General features: G+C 43.9%; 2 protein-coding genes across 2 annotated transcripts in view; both read right to left on the bottom strand.

Annotated features, from left to right (window-relative positions):
- uqcr11 (ubiquinol-cytochrome c reductase, complex III subunit XI) overlaps window positions 1-18,017 on the bottom strand; it is a 332,601-nt gene that overhangs the window by 271,600 nt on the left and 42,984 nt on the right. The gene's annotated exons all lie outside the window — the stretch shown is intronic.
- LOC310870437 (RNA-binding protein MEX3B-like) overlaps window positions 1,783-18,017 on the bottom strand; it is a 23,614-nt gene continuing 7,379 nt past the window's right edge. Inside the window, exons 2-7 of the mRNA XM_083781668.1 lie at window positions 15,766-16,046; window positions 10,786-11,001; window positions 9,631-9,974; window positions 6,735-7,197; window positions 3,494-3,759; window positions 1,783-2,369 (exon numbers count right to left, since the gene is read on the bottom strand). Coding sequence (XP_083637794.1) covers window positions 2,207-2,369; window positions 3,494-3,759; window positions 6,735-7,197; window positions 9,631-9,974; window positions 10,786-11,001; window positions 15,766-16,046 — 1,733 coding nt within the window. The 3' untranslated portion in view covers window positions 1,783-2,206. The remainder of the gene's footprint in view (window positions 2,370-3,493; window positions 3,760-6,734; window positions 7,198-9,630; window positions 9,975-10,785; window positions 11,002-15,765; window positions 16,047-18,017) is intronic.

Here is an 18,017-nt window from a genome sequence, read left to right as displayed (position 1 = left end):
GATCAGATTCATACGAGGTTTCCAACCGGACACACACACACACACTGGTCTGATTAAACCCATTCTGACCTGAGATCAGATTCTAAAAAAATGTCAGTCGTTCTTCGATTTTTCAAAAAAATAGCAGACCTACAAGCTCATATCGCGCCACTCGGTGGCGCGATATGAGCTTGTAGATCTGCTATTTTTCAATAGCTAAAGCACGACATGATGCCAACACCAAAATGGGTTCCCGTTCAGAATGGGTTAACACCAGCCCCGCGTCGCCTCAACATCACCCCCCCCCCCCCCCCTCCCGTCACCCCCCCCCCCACCACCACCACCACCACCGCCGCCGTCTCCAGAAGGACCCGACAGTCGAGGCGTGCGAGGAGATGGCCCGTTGTCAACACGACGCCGTGAAGCCGACACAACGACGATGTACACAACATGTCACAAAGTCACTTAAAAGAGTACAAAAACGTTTCTTAAAAAGACCACACACACACACACACACACTGGATAAAACTCTATCTAAGTGTAACAGACAGGGGGGGTGGGGGGGTGGATGGATTCACTGCTTCCTCCAAGTTCCCATTGGTTCAGAGGACAGGGGGGGGGGGGGGGGGGGATTCGAACCCCAGACCTCAAGTCATCTTAATCCAAACACACCAATGTGTCCTCGTGTAGGAATCATAACCATTATCTCTAACACATCACGATGTGCATTCAAATCTACCCTGACTCTCTCTCTCTCTCTCTCTCTCTCTCTCTCTCACACGCACGCACACGGACGCACGCACGCACGCACGCATACATAAGTGAGCGCAACACTGGGCTCGTTTCGAGCAGGAAGAGAGATGCAGATAAGATTGTCAGGCAAACCGAAAAGGAATAGGAGAAAACTGACAACATTCCTTCAAACATTAGATTATTAAAATCAAGTTTTTTTTCCCCCGATCGTGAAAAAAAAAACGATAGCCACAGGGTTTTTCACAGCGTTGGGGGGGGGGGGGGGGGGGGGGGGGTAGTCAACGTTTTAGTGTACAAAAAACATTTTATTCTTTTAATCCTTTAAGGTGATTTTTAGTGAACGTATAAGAGTTACATTCCACTTTCTCTCCTATTTGCTCCCTCATTCACGTAGAATCAATGGAGACTTAAGAAACGTCTTCATATTTGTGTGGCGCTAAAAAAAATAAAACTAAGAACCCGCGGATGTGAATCTAAGTTCGTTAAGAGACGGCGGCTATCTTCACTCCTCCTCCTCCTCCTCGCCGGGCTTTGAGTCGAGCTAAAACACGTCCCCGAGGCGAAGGATAACCACAGCGTATGAAGTAAAACGCTTCACGATAAAAAAAACAACGACAACAGAACGATCGCAGAAGGAGGCGCAGCAGAGCGGGACGGACGGCGTTTCAACGCCGGTGGGCCGACGGTTCCCCTCCCGACCCCGAAGTTACCACGAGAAAGAAAGAAAAACGAGGAAATGAGTAGAAAAAAGTGCACACGGGGCCGACAGCGCGGCTTCGTCGAAAAATATCTCGCTAAGTACAAAAAGAGGCCAGAAGAAGGAGGAAAAGGGAGGGAAAAAGAGGCTTAGTTAGTGAGTGAAAGAAGGAAGAGAAGACATCTTGAAGAAGTCAGAACACAACGGAGACACAGAGAGAGAGAGAGAGAGAGTGGCCGGGGCCAGCAGACTATGGACTATGTGGCGCTGTGTGTGCTGACCCCAGGTCAGCCACTATGTGGCGCCGCGTGTGCTGATCCCGGGTCAGCCACTATTTTGTGGCGCTGTGTGTGTGCTGACCGCGGCCCAGAAAACGAAAGGCCTGAATAAAGATAAGACACTGGTTTCCTTCTGCGAGGCAACGTCGTGACAAAAGCGTCCGTAAATATCCTCACAGCTTCTGCCTCGGCAGGCCAGCTAAATGGTCTTCACTCAAGAGAACAAGTAATTATTATTATTATTGTAATTATTATTATTATTATTAATCTTGACATAGTTATTGGCAATAAATCAAACATCCATATAGTGTCATCATCATCTGTTATTAATGCATTTTTCACGGTTCGTGTGCGCGCGAAGAAATCTCGGTCGGTCCTTCCCCAATCCGGACGAGCCCCAAAAAACATGTCTTTTATTTTTGTTACCGCAGTAAGACAACTAAGCCCCTCCTCCTCCTACGGATTGGGGGTGTGGCTCAGCCTCCTGGGGGGCGGGGCATTAGGAGAAGATGCGGATGCATTGCGTGGTGGGGGTGTGGCACACGGGACACTCGGGCTCCGCTGATTGGCAGATCTGGCCCGCGCAGTCCATGCAGAACAGGTTGTGGCCGCAGGGCACCAACGCAGCGGTCACCTCACTCTCGAAACACACGAAGCAGTCTCTGTCGAAGAGATAGATTAGATTAGATACACACGAAGCAGTCTCTGTCCAAGAGATAGATTAGATAGACACGAAGCAGTCTCTGTCCAAGAGATAGATTAGATAGACACGAAGCAGTCTCTGTCCAAGAGATAGATTAGATTAGATTAGATTAGATACACACGAAGCAGTCTCTGTCCAAGAGATAGATTAGATTAGATTAGCAACACACGAAGCAGTCTCTGTCCAAGAGATAATTAGATTAGATTAGATTAGATAGACACGAAGCAGTCTCTGTCGAAGAGATATATTAGATTAGATTAGATACACACGAAGCAGTCTCTGTCGAAGAGATATATTAGATTAGATTAGATACACACGAAGCAGTCTCTGTCGAAGAGATAGATTAGATTAGATTAGATACACACGAAGCAGTCTCTGTCGAAGAGATAGATTAGATTAGATTAGAAACACACGAAGCAGTCTCTGTCCAAGAGATAGATTAGATTAGATACACACGAAGCAGTCTCTGTCAAAGAGATAGATTAGATTAGATTAGATACACAAGCAGTCTCTGTCAAAGAGATAAATTAGATTAGATTAGATACACACGAAGCAGTCTCTGTCCAAGAGATAGATTAGATTAGATACACAAGCAGTCTCTGTCAAAGAGATAAATTAGATTAGATTAGATACACACGAAGCAGTCTCTGTCCAAGAGATAGATTAGATTAGATACACAAGCAGTCTCTGTCAAAGAGATAAATTAGATTAGATTAGATACACACGAAGCAGTCTCTGTCCAAGAGATAGATTAGATTAGATTAGATACACACAAAGCAGTCTCTGTCCAAGAGATAGATTAGATTAGATTAGATACACAAGCAGTCTCTGTCAAAGAGATAGATTAGATTAGATACACAAAGCAGTCTCTGTCCAAGAGATAGATTAGATTAGATCAGATCTGTCGACAAAATAGAGTCACGTCTAGCGATGGAGCTCGTTAATGTGTATTGATAACGAGCACCTTATCGATTTGTAGATCACTTGTAGATCTGCTATTTCTCAATAGCTAAAGCATAACATAATGCTAACACCAAAAGGGGTTCCTGCCCCAAAATGGGTTAAAGAAACAACCGTCCATACCTGTTGATGATGGCGCCGGCGGGGCCGATGCCCACCAGGCCCGGCCCCCCGCCGGCGCCCACCGCCGGCCCCACGCCGGCCTTCAGCCGGCTCAGCATCATGGCGGCCATGCCGCTGGCCCCTCCCCCGCCGCCCTCCGAGTCGGTGGGCGAGCCTCCGGGCAGCGAGGAGGCCGAGCAGGACGAGTAGCCCGTCGACGAGCCCCCCGAGCTGGAGCTGGACGCCCCGGAGAAGGAGCCGCCGCTCCCCGGAACACCAACGCCACCCTGGAATACAGACATTTAGGATGTATTAAAACCCATTCTGACCTGAGATCAGATTCTAAAAAATGTCTTCTATACATCCTGACAGTTCTCTGAAAAATCACACCCGTGTGAACTGAGTGGTGCAATTACAAAGCCTCTGATTCATTCGATTAACATTTTTAACCAAGCCCTATTTTTCATCTGGGAGCATTTTGACTGAATCAGTGTATCTACAGAAGAAACATGAAGCCAAACAAATAATGTACTGCATGTATTCAATGCATGCAGTACATTATTTGTTTGGCTTAATTGTATTTCTATTACAATAGGAATACAGTTATTAATTTTAACAATTTGAGTGGTGCTTTTTTTGTACTTTTTTTTCCCGGGACGGTATACATTTACTTCGGGACGGTTCAAATTGTGTTTTGGGACGGTTCCGGGACGGTGGTGAAAAAAGTTAGTCTGGAGCCCTGCCTACTGGTACTAATAAGATATATACTCGTGCTCATGACCACTGATACATAGATACGCACGGACATTGCTGGTTGTAGGGGAGTGGTTGCACCAGTCAAAAAGCTATGTTTCTATGTCAGTTGTTCTTCGATTTAAAAAAAATAGCAGACCTACAAGCTCGTAGCGCGCCACTCGGTGGCGCGCTATGAGCTTGTAGATCTGATATTTTCCAATAGCTAAAGTTTAAAACACCAAAAGGGGTTAAAGGAGAATCTCATACTATCAGGTTTTCTTACCTATATTTGTAATATAAGCCCTCAACGGGCCGTTGGGTGTTTGTGCCACTTCACTTATTTCCATCGAAATAAGTAGTAAAGTAGTTATTAATATTATATATAGCTAGTTATATTATATAATATGTAGTAATAAGTAGCCGCTTGGAATACTATTTACATAGAGAGGATATATACAACAAAAGAAGAAAGATTTTTGAGCGATGGAAATAAGCGAATTAGCACAACACCCCAATGCCCCATTCAATTCAATGCAATTCATTGAGGGCTTATGGTAGGGGAAATAGCCAATAATGCGCTTTTGCACAAAATAACACCTGGCTAGGTCTACATACAATGCTATTATACTGTATACATAAAAAAAAGCTAGTGCTATGTCTACATAAACTGCTATCTAAATGACATAAAGTTGAGCCTTTGCATACGCCTGTAAGGTCGTCGAGGCTAGGGCAAGTGCTACGGGCTAAGATGGAGTCTGAAGAGTTGTTTTTCGTAGACTAAAACTATGACGAAAAATGTTCGTCGACTACCTTTTTCCACTGATGAAAACTAGATGAAAACTAAATGAAAACTAAGCCATGATGACTAAAATAACTAGACTAAAATGTAAATATGACTAAAAAAAAATGTAAAACTAGTGGACAAGAGATCCAGTACAAGTAAAAGACAAGTCATTTTACACTTGGTTGCATGCTGAAAATATCAGATCTGTAAGTGTAAAATCACCCATTACGACGGCATCAAGGCCCGTCAAAATACATTTTAGTCGACAAAATCAACTGTAGATTTTGTCGACTAAAACTAGATTAACACTAAAAAGAATTACGGGCGACAAACACTAAACGAACACTATTCAAGAGACTAAAACTAAAATAGAACATTTTCTGCGGCCAAAAACAGAGGTGGATCTCAGACTACGGGGCTAAGATGGAGTCTGAAGAGGTGGATCTCAGACTACGGGGCTAAGATGGCGTCTGAAGAGGTGGATCTCAGACTACGGGGCTAAGATGGCGTCTGAAGAGGTGGATCTCAGACTACGGGGCTAAGATGGAGTCTGAAGAGGTGGATCTCAGACTACGGGGCTAAGATGGAGTCTGAAGAGGTGGATCTCAGACTACAGGGCTAAGATGGAGTCTGAAGAGGTGGGTCTCAGACTACGGGGCTAAGATGGCGTCTGAAGAGGTGGATCTCAGACTACGGGGCTAAGATGGAGTCTGAAGAGGTGGATCTCAGACTACGGGGCTAAGATGGAGTCTGAAGAGGTGGGTCTCAGACTACGGGGCTAGGATGGAGTCTGAAGAGGTGGGTCTCAGACTACGGGGCTAAGATGGAGTCTGAAGAGGTGGGTCTCAGACTACGGGGCTAAGATGGAGTCTGAAGAGGTGGGTCTCAGACTACGGGGCTAAGATGGAGTCTGAAGAGGTGGGTCTCAGACTACGGGGCTAAGATGGAGTCTGAAGAGGTGGGTCTCAGACTACGGGGCTAAGATGGAGTCTGAAGAGGTGGGTCTCAGACTACGGGGCTAAGATGGAGTCTGAAGAGGTGGATCTCAGACTACGGGGCTAAGATGGAGTCTGAAGAGGTGGGCAGGGCGTGTTAAGTTAATGTTCTTCCCTGTTGACTATTTCCAGTGAGTGTGTGTGTGTGTGTGTGTTATGTGATGCACGGTGACTTTAAAGGAGAATTCCATGCTAGAAGGCTTTCTTACCTTTCTTTGTAGTTGTTACGTCCCCACCAAAAAGGTTGGCTATTTCCCCTACCATAATCGCTCAATGAATTGCATTGAATTGAATGGGAATTGAATGGGGCTATGGGGTGTTGTGCTAATTCGCTTATTTCCATCAAAATAAGTAGTAAAGTGTGCCGCTTGGGATATTATTTACATTATGAAGAGAGGATATATACAAAATATATATAATTTTGAGCGATGGAAATAAGCAAATTAGCACAACACCCCATAGCCCCATTCAATTCAATGCAATTCATTGAGGGCTTATGGTAGGGGAAATAGCCAAAAAGGAGCTTTTGCACAAAATAACACCTGGACCTCTTTGGTGGGGACGTAACAACTACAAAGAAAGGTAAGAAAGCCTTCTAGCATGGAATTCTCCTTAAAGGGAATACCGGTGGATCACAAACCGGATATAACCGGATGTTGTGATACTGTTTGGAGCGCTGACGATAAAGTTGTGTTGAGAAACTACAGTGGTTTTATTCCAGTAACACAGGGCGGAACCAGGAACTAACCTGCAGCCAGGCCAGCGTGCTGAGGGGGTCGCTCTGAGCGCGACGCGCCATGGGGTGATCCATGATGATGGCCCCGCCCCCGCCCGCTACGGCGCCGCCCGCCAGGGGGGCGGGGCAGCAGCCGCCGTCCTGGGGCAGCGTGGGAGAGAGGCGCGGCGTGACCACGCCCCCTCCTCCTCCTCCTCCTCCGCTCAGCCCGCTGCTGTTGCGCCGGAGCGGCGGCTGATTGGACGAGGAGCAGGAGGAGGAGGCGGGGTTGGAGGAGGAGGAGCCTTTGCCAGCGGCGGAGAACGGCGCCCAGATGTTGGCGGCGCTGAACTCGAAGCCGCCGCCGCCCCCTAGCTCCTCCCCTCCCCCTCCTCCTCCTCCCGGCGTAGAGTCTCCGCCCCCGAAGGTGAAGCCGCCTCCCCCTCCTCCAGAGCCCGTGCTGAACGGACTGGTGGGGCTGGCGCCATCCGCGGCTCTGCAAAGGGGTCAAAAGGTCATTACAGTTAAAACCCATTCTGACCTGAGATCAGATTCTAAAAATGTCTTCTACATCCTGTGACAGTTTTCTGAAAAAGCTATGTTTCTATGTCAGTCGTTCTTCGATTTAAAAAAAAATAGCAGACCTACAAGCTCGTAGCTCTATGAGCTTGTAGATCTTCTATTTTTCAATAGCTAAAGCATAGCATAATGCTAACACCAAAAGGGGTTCCCGCCCCAGAATGGGTTAAACCAAAACCAGAGCCTTAGATATAGACAGAGTTACGCAAACTCTGCGTTCACTTCATGGGGCTTCAGTCCAATGGAGGCTCTCCTACATGCCGGTGAGCGCCAGATGCGACTTTACATTTTTACTTTTCACCTATAAACCCTAAAACGGACTGGCCCCTACCGTACCTACATCCTAGAAATGCTGTCCCCACCTAAATCTAAACGCACCCTCACATCTTCAGATAAGGCCCTACTAGAGATCCCTATAGGACGAACCTTGTCACCAGAGGTGGTTGGGCCTTTGCCGCCCGGGCACCCTGCAGACTATGGAATGCTCTACCGGTGCATGTAAGGTTAGCACCATCTGTGCCTGTGTTTAAACTTTAGTTTTTTTCAACCAAGGTTCATGTTTTAGGTTGTTATTAGAGAAAGTAAAATATGAGTGTTAATTTTCTTTCAATTGCTGCTTTCTTTTGTTTTGGGGATTTTAGCAGTTTTTGACATGCCCGAATGCCCCCGCCCCCCTGTCAAAAAGAGCTAAAATCCCTAAAACGAAAGAAAGCAGCAAATGAAAAAAAATAATAATAACACTCAACTATTACTTTCTCTAATGACAACCTAAAACATGAACCATGGTTGAAAAAAACTAAAGTTGTCCTTTAAGTCACTTTTGAAAACTCACCTTTACACAGAATGTTTTTTACCCTTTATATAGGAGATTGTTCATTTTTAACTGTTGCTATGTTGTCTTCTTTTCTTTATGTTTCTAGTTTTTAAACTGCCCTTGATTTGCTATATGTTGTTTGTTGTTTTTTTAACCTTGTACTTGTACTTGCTCTGAAAGGTGCTATATAAATAAAGTTCATTATCGTTACATAGACTTCTATTAGGAAGTAGGCAGAAATGCATTGGACTCAAAGGGCAACAGCCCAGCTTTAATGATCTTAAATCCCTTTTATTTTAGATTGTTTTGTAGTAATAGTACAACATAAACATTAAAGAGACTTTACTTGTTACTGTACAATACTTTAAAAACAGTTGTCATGTTGCACACATGCTTAAAAAATAGCTGTTATTTGCGCCGCCCTCGTTGAAAACAATGTATTTCCAACTCCAGCTTGTCTCAGTTCAGGCTGGGTTTCTGCCCCCTCAATGTCCTAACTCCGCTATTAGATGGTTCTGGGTTTCTGCCCCCTCAATGTCCTAACTCTGCTATTAGATGGCTCTGGGTTTCTGCCCCCTCAATGTCCTAACTCTGCTATTAGATGGCTCTGGGTTTCTGCCCCCTCAATGTCCTAACTCTGCTATTAGATGGCTCTGGGTTTCTGCCCCCTCAATGTCCTAACTCTGCTATTAGATGGCTCTGGGTTTCTGCCCCCTCAATGTCCTAACTCTGCTATTAGATGGCTCTGGGTTTCTGCCCCCTCAATGTCCTAACTCTGCTATTAGATGGTTCTGGGTTTCTGCCCCCTCAATGTCCTAACTCTGCTATTAGATGGCTCTGGGTTTCTGCCCCCTCAATGTCCTAACTCTGCTATTAGATGGCTCTGGGTTTCTGCCCCCTCAATGTCCTAACTCTGCTATTAGATGGCTCTGGGTTTCTGCCCCCTCAATGTCCTAACTCTGCTATTAGATGGCTCTGGGTTTCTGCCCCCTCAATGTCCTAACTCTGCTATTAGATGGTTCTGGGTTTCTGCCCCCTCAATGTCCTAACTCTGCTATTAGATGGCTCTGACCAAAACTAACTAAATAACCACAACTAAAATTAAAAAAATAAATACAAAAATAAACAACAACTATCTGAAACTGTATTGTGTGTGTTTACAGAACTAACAAACACCAACTGTAATTATAGACAAAGTGTCCTTCCTTTTCGTTTGTGGCTCAAGTGTAATTTAAATAAAAAACATTTTAAATGCCATCTTCTTCTGTTACACAATACTTACCTTTTCAATGCTGCAACCGACAAATAATTATATTGTATTGCATTAAAAAAACAAAAAAACGAATAAAAAACAAACTTAAACCATTAGCATTTTAAAAAAAAAGCTAAAAAAAAAGCTAAAACCTAGCAAATCCGCAAAAAAGAAAAGAAAAAACGAATTATAAACTGAACCGAATTTGAAATAAAAAAATATATATATATTCAAAACGAAGTAAAACTAAACTAAAATGGAGAAAAAAAAGAGAAAATTCCGACCTTGAGCAGCGGGAGGCGCTGTTGTATCCATCCGCTGCGTGGTGGTAGGTGGAGGCGGAGCCTCCCTCCGCTGCTGCGTGGTGATAGGTGGAGGCCGAGGCCGACAGCTTCCGTCCCGAGGAGGAGGACGACGAGGAGGAGTGGTGCATCATGGGAGGAGGGGGGGGAGGAGGAGGGGGAGGGGGGGCAGGGGGCGGGGCTGAGCCGGCGGCGGCGGCGGCGGCAGCGCTAGCAGGATGGTGATTGGTGGCCCGGGACCAGAGCGCCGCCCCCAGGCCTCCGCTCAACGCCCCCAGACCCTCCAGGCTGACGTCGGTGCCGTTGCTGTGGAAGTCGTTGTCCCCCTGGTGGTGGAAGGAGGTAGGGGTGTCGGGACCATAGTCGTTATTATCGTGATAAGAAGAAGAAGAAAAAAAACGCTAACAATAACGGTATCGTACCAGCCCATAGACATAATATAAAGGCTAGATGGCTCGCTTATCAGCTTAATGTTGTTTTTTATATGAACCTCAGAAAAAAGCATATAAGTATGCGGACGACTCTGACGTTTATAACAAACCAAACCGTTTGAAAATCGGTTGAAAATTGAGAAAGCTATGGTTATTTAAAAGTATACATGCCCCATAGACAATGCTATGAGTGGTTATTTAAAAGTATACATGCCCCATAGACAATGCTATGAGTGGTTATTTAAAAGTATACATGCCCCATAGACAATGCTATGAGTGGTTATTTAAAAGTATACATGCCCCATAGACAATGCTATGAGTGGTTATTTAAAAGTATACATGCCCCATAGACACCATGCTATGAGTGGTTATTTAAAAGTATACATGCCCCATAGACACAATGCTATGAGTGGTTATTTAAAAGTATACATGCCCCATAGACACAATGCTATGAGTGGTTATTTAAAAGTACATGCCCCATAGACACAATGTTATGAGTGGTTATTTAAAAGTACACGCCCCATAGACACAATGTTATGAGTGGTTATTTAAAAGTACACGGCCCATAGACACAATGTTATGCTGCCCCGAGGTAAGATGGCTGCCACGTAGCAACGTCGCTCTCCATTGGCCAGAGCGCGGGTCTAGAGCCATCTAGCTTTCTTATATATATCTATTGTTGTTTTCACGTGGTCCCGTCCCATACCTGGAGGTCCACGAAGGCGCCGGTCCGCAGCGTGATGTGCGTCTCGATCTCCTCGCGGGCGCGGTCAACGTTCTCCGGCATGCCGGTCACCTCGAACACGGGGTCCTTCTCCCTGGAGGGGGTCACGATGTAGGTGTGGGTCTGCTGCTGGATGCGCTTGATGGTGGCCCCCTTGGGCCCTACGACCAGGCCCACCACCCTGTAGGGCACCCGCACCTGGGGAGAGAGAGAGAGAGAGAGACACACCCATAAATATATGATGGTGGCCCCCTTGGGCCCTACGACCAGGCCCACCACCCTGTAGGGCACACGCACCTGGGGGGGGGAGAGAGAGAGAGAGACACACCCATAAATATATGATGGTGGCCCCCTTGGGCCCCACCACCCGGTAGGGCACCCGCACCTGGGGAGAGAGAGAGAGAGAGAGAGAGAGAGAGAGACGCACACACGCCTATGACTACAAAACAATGACTACAACATGACGTAACGATATCATCCTGATGACTACAAAAAATGACTACAACATGATGTAACGATATCATCCTGATGACTACAAAACAATGACTACAACATGACGTAACAATATCATCCTGATGACTACGAAACAATGACTACAACATGACGTAACGATATCATCCTGATGACTACAAAACAATACTACAACATGACGTAACGATATCATCCTGATGACTACAAAACAATACTACAACATGACGTAACGATATCATCCTGATGACTACAAAACAATGACTACAACATGACGTAACGATATCATCCTGATGACTACGAAACAATGACTACAACATGACGTAATGATATCATCCTGATGACTACAAAACAATGACTACAACATGACGTAACGATATCATCCTGATGACTACAAAACAATGACTACAACATGACGTAACGATATCATCCTCATGACTACAAAACAATGACTACAACATGACGTAAGGATATCATCCTCATGACTACAAAACAATGACTACAACATGACGTAAGGATATCATCCTGATGACTACAAAAAATGACTACAACATGATGTAACGATATCATCCTGATGACTACAAAACAATGACTACAACATGACGTAACAATATCATCCTGATGACTACGAAACAATGACTACAACATGACGTAACGATATCATCCTGATGACTACAAAACAATACTACAACATGACGTAACGATATCATCCTGATGACTACAAAACAATGACTACAGCATGACGTAACGATATCATCCTGATGACTACAAAACAATGACTACAACATGACGTAACGATATCATCCTGATGACTACAAAACAATACTACAACATGACGTAACGATATCATCCTGATGACTACAAAACAATGACTACAACATGACGTAACGATATCATCCTGATGACTACAAAACAATGACTACAACATGACGTAACGATATCATCCTCATGACTACAAAACAATGACTACAACATGACGTAACGATATCATCCTGATGACTACGAAACAATGACTACAACATGATGTAACGATATCATCCTGATGACTTCAAAACAATGACTACAACATGACATAACGATATCATCCTGATGACTTCAAAACAATGACTACAACATGACGTAACAATATCATCCTGATGACTACGAAACAATGACTACAACATGACGTAACGATATCATCCTGATGACTACAAAACAATACTACAACATGACGTAACGATATCATCCTGATGACTACAAAACAATGACTACAACATGATGTAACGATATCATCCTGATGACTACAGAACAATGACTACAACATGAAAGTTCCCAATGCATTTTTCCCATAGACAATTCAAAACGTATTTATTTAAAGACCGTATAATCATGACAACAAACACAATATTTTGGACCAAACAAAAAATTACAAAGAAGACAAACAACAAAAAAACAAAAACAAAAAAAAGTGCAGTTTTCTTCTTCTTTCAAATTATTTGTTCAGCCCGAAAAATTGCATTTGTTTGTCATTATTTGTCACGACAAAAGTTGCTTTGTCCGCGGCGTAAACGTCTTTAAATAAATACTTTCTGAGAAGTCTATGAGGAAAATGAACGGGGATTTACTTTCCGGGTCTCTCGAGGGGGCGGGGCTGCGACGCTCTATTGGAAGTACAGCAGAAAGCACTGTGAGGATTCTGGTCAACTGATCCCACCGTTGAGGCCCAATCTGGGATTTATTTTAAACATACACATTAGACACTAGAGTTACATGTTGTTACTGCAACGTCTACAAATATCGCTGATGTAAACTAAACTATTACAGCCTCAAAGAACAGAAAGTACTTTAAAAAAATATATATTTTATATTTAAGTTTTGTTTTTTAAGGGGCCTATATGCAGCTTTAACCCATTTAGGCCCAACGTCGAAAATTAAAAGAAATGTTCAGTTTTCTGAAAAACCGTATGTTTCTCTATCAGTGGTTCTCAAAAAAGGCAAGTTTTCACGATTTTTCAAAAATAGCAGACCTACAAGTTTATAGCGCGGTATGAACTTGTAGATCTGCTATTTTTCAATAGCTAAAGTATAACATAACGCTTAAACACCAAAAGGGGTTCCCGCCCCAAAATGGGTGACAGACAGGGCCTTCTGCACAGCCACCCCTGAACTATGTTCAGGGGTGACAAACTTTGTGTCCAACACAAACGTTGAATTCCCGTTGACAATGACAGGTTAATTTGATCATTAAAAATGTAAAAGATGCAATTGTCCTCTCACATACGCTAATATGGTATCCTCTCCAGGTTTGAGTAAATGGTGCGCTGTGACTGGCCAGTCGCTGTGATTGACAGCCTACACCTAACCCTACCCCTAACCTCAGTAAAACTATACCTAAACCTAACCCTAACCTTAACCTCAGTAAAACTATACCTAAACCTAACCCTAACCTCAGTAAAACTATACCTAAACCTAACCCTAACCTCAGTAAAACTATACCTAAACCTAACCTCAGTAAAACTATACCTAAACCTAACCCCAGTAAACTATACCTAAACCTAACCTCAGTAAAACTATACCTAAACCTAACCTTAACCTCAGTAAAACTATACCTAAACCTAACCTCAGTAAAACTATACCTAAACCTAACCTTAACCTCAGTAAACTATACCTAAACCTAACCTCAGTAAAACTATAAGTAAACAAAAACCTCAGTAAAACTATACCTAAACCTAACCTCAGTAAAACTATACCTAAACCTAACCTCAGTAAAACTATACCTAAACCTAACCTCAGTAAACTATACCTAAACCTAACCTCAGTAAACTATACCTAAACCAAAACCTCAGTAAACTATACCTAAACCTAACCTCAGTAAAACTAACGCAGTGGCTGGGGGGCCTTTCCAAGAACCCGAACCCGGAGAGGAAACCATATTAGCCTCACATACACCGGCAGTACCCTCTGCCCACCGCTAGGGGGTACACATGCCCCATTTTAGAGACATGTGAGCCAAGGGGAAATAATATAGTAAATCATTTCTGCAGTCACTTCTATTTCTGGACTTTTATTCTGTTCATGTGTTGATATTTATTTATATATCTTGTGAATGAATGAGCTTCTCATCCACAACACAACGGGCCTCTGTTGCTGCTGGGTAGGACAATTATGGCTTAACCCATTTAGGCCCGACGTCGAAGTTAAATATAGTCTTCTGAAATACCTCATGTTTCTATATCGGTGGTGCTCAATATTTCATGTCAAGGACCCCCCAAAAATGATATTGTAATTGGCCACCAACCCCCATTTGAAAATATGTTGTTCCAGGTGACAAAACAACAACAAAACAATGACTTCAAAACAATGATGTAACAATATCATCCTGATGACTACAAAACAATGAATTCAACATGATGTAACGATATCATCCTGATGACTTCAAAACAATGACTACAACATGACGTAACGATATCATCCTGATGACTACAAAACAATGACTACAACATGACGTAACGATATCATCCTGATGACTTCAAAACAATGACTACAACATGACGTAACGATATCATCCTGATGACTACAAAACAATGAATTCAACATGATGTAACGATATCATCCTGATGACTACAAAACAATGAATTCAACATGATGTAACGATATCATCCTGATGACTACAAAACAATGACTACAACATGACGTAACGATATCATCCTGATGGCTACAAAACAATGACTACAAAACAATGACTACAACATGATGTAACGATATCATCCTGATGACTACAAAACAATGACTACAACATGACGTAACGATATCATCCTGATGACTACAAAACAATGACTACAACATGATGTAACGATATCATCCTGATGACTACAAAACAATGACTACAAAACAATGACTACAACATGATGTAACGATATCATCCTGATGACTACAAAACAATGACTACAAAACAATGACTACAACATGACGTAACGATATCATCCTGATGACTACAAAACAATGACTACAAAACAATGACTACAACATGACGTAGCGATATCATCCTGATGACTACAAAACAATGACTACAAACAGATGTAACGATATCATCCTGACGACTACAAAACAATGACTACAAAACAATGACTACAACATGACATAGCGATATCATCCTGATGACTACAAAACAATGACTACAAACAGATGTAACGATATCATCCTGACGACTACAAAACAATGACTACAACATGACATAGCGATATCATCCTGATGACTACAAAACAATGACTACAAACAGATGTAACGATATCATCCTGACGACTACAAAACAATGACTACAAAACAATGACTACAACATGACGTAGCGATATCATCCTGATGACTACAAAACAATACTACAACATGACGTAACGATATCATCCTGACGACTACAACACAATGACTACAAAACAATGACCACAACATGACGTGACGATATCATCCGACTCCCGACCGGACGGACCATGAGCCCAGAAGGCTAGGGGGTTACCTTACCTGTATGGTGGTCTGTCCAGGGAGGTGCGGGGGTCCGGGCAGGGACCCCGGCCCGGCCCCACCGGTCCCTGCCGCGCCCCCGGGCCCTCCGGCGCCGCCGCCCCCGGCCTTGCAGCGCGAGGCGCGGATCATGGAGAAGTGCTCGGCGGCCGACACGATCTCCCGCTTGGCCATCTCCACGTCCTCGCGGCGCCCGGTCACGATGAACACGGGGTCCTCGCCGCGTACCGGGGTCTTGATGTAGGTGTTGGTCTTGGCGCGCAGGGCCTTGATCTTACAACCTGGGAGACAAGAGAAAAGCAACCCGAATTATAAACAGTGGTGGGCAGAGCCTTGATCTTACAACCTGGGAGACAAGAGAAAAGCAACCCGAATTATAAACAGTGGTGGGCAGAGCCTTGATCTTACAACCTGGGAGACAAGAGAAAAGCAACCCGAATTATAAACAGTGGTGGGCAGAGCCTTGATCTTACAACCTGGGAGACAAGAGAAAAGCAACCCGAATTATAAACAGTGGTGGGCAGAGCCTTGATCTTACAACCTGGGAGACAAAAGAAAAGCAACCCGAATAAATCACGCCGATTATTACACACCAAACAAATCCACTTTTTATTCAGTCACACACCCTACAATGGCATGATCTGGTAGACCTCTCAACAGCAGTTATAATGTATAAAGCACATAACAGACTGCTTCCGCCCTGTGTCCAGGAGCTGTTCGAGGCTGGAGAGAGCAGGTACAATCTCAGGGGATTCGGCATATTCAGGGGGACTAAATAAAGGGCAGTCCATACTGTCTCCCCGACCACCGAACCTTTGGTCGGAAAGATCAGACTTTTTTTTTTTTTCTCCGAAGTAGAGTTCGGAGAGTCACAACATCTGGGAGTGCAGCTTTCAGAACAAAAATTCGGAGGAATGCGTTTCAGAAGTTGCGAGTGACCTCATGTTGTAGTTGTACCGGAGCTTTCAGACGAAAAGTTTGGTGGTCGGAGACAGTATGGACTGCCCTTAACCCATTCTGACCTGAGATCAGATTCATACGAGGTTTCCACCGGACACACACTGGTCTGATTAACCCATTCTGACCTGAGATCAGATTCTAAAAATGTCAGTCGCTCTTCGATTTTTCAAAAAATAGCAGACCTACAAGCTCGTATCGCGCCACTCGGTGGCGCGATATGAGCTTGTAGATCTGCTATTTTTCAAATAGCTAAAGCATAACATGATGCCAACACCAAAATGGGTGCCCGGTCAGAATGGGTTAATACATTTAAAATAATGTATAAATCTAAAAACATTGTTAAGTATAGAACATTATAAACCTAGTATATTTACTAATCATATCTTAATCATATTAGTATGATAAAGTAATATAATAACTATATAATAATCATATATATATAACATTCTTCTCATGTGCGACTCTGGATTCTGTGTGATCAAATCTGTCTTCTCCTGTGTATCTTTCCGTTTTATTTCTTATTTTCTCCCAAAACATAACAAAGGAGGCATAGAGCAATATCGGTAGAGGGCACAAATCCACAGGTGCATGTACTTTTTATTTGCATTGTAATCCACGTAGGGGGGATTTTAGATCACCTCATATAAGAACTGTGTTTGAAAAATAAACAAATCATCCCGGCCGTTTCACTCACATGGATATGAAGAATTATTTTGGACCACAACGCGTATATGAAACGATTTTAAGATGAGCCCATGTTATTCTCCATAGAGAAATTACTTCCTCCGTGAACCAGGCAGAACCCGGGGATGAGCGAGTGACGTCAGGACTTCAGAACCAGGGGATGAGCGAGTGACGTCAGGACTTTAGAACCAGGGGATGAGCGAGTGACGTCAGGACTTTAGAACCAGGGGATGAGCGAGTGACGTCAGGACTTTAGAACCAGGGGATGAGCGAGTGACGTCAGGACTTTAGAACCAGAGGATGAGCGACTCGAGTGATGTCAGGACTTTAGAACCAGAGGATGAGCGACTCAAGTGACGTCAGGACTTTAGAACCAGGGGATGAGCGAGTGACGTCAGGACTTTAGAACCAGGGGATGAGCGAGTGACGTCAGGACTTTAGAACCAGGGGATGAGCGAGTGATGTCAGGACTTTAGAACCAGGGGATGAGCGAGTGACGTCAGGACTTTAGAACCAGGGGATGAGCGAGTGACGTCAGGACTTTAGAACCAGGGGATGAGCGAGTGATGTCAGGACTTTAGAACCAGGGGATGAGCGAGTGACGTCAG

The sequence above is a fragment of the Protomyctophum parallelum genome (genome assembly GCF_964188405.1).
Source record: "Protomyctophum parallelum genome assembly, chromosome: 14".
Classification (NCBI taxonomy): domain Eukaryota; kingdom Metazoa; phylum Chordata; class Actinopteri; order Myctophiformes; family Myctophidae; genus Protomyctophum; species Protomyctophum parallelum.
Note: the sequence above shows the minus strand (reverse complement) of the source record. Positions and strands in the feature narration are given on the sequence as shown.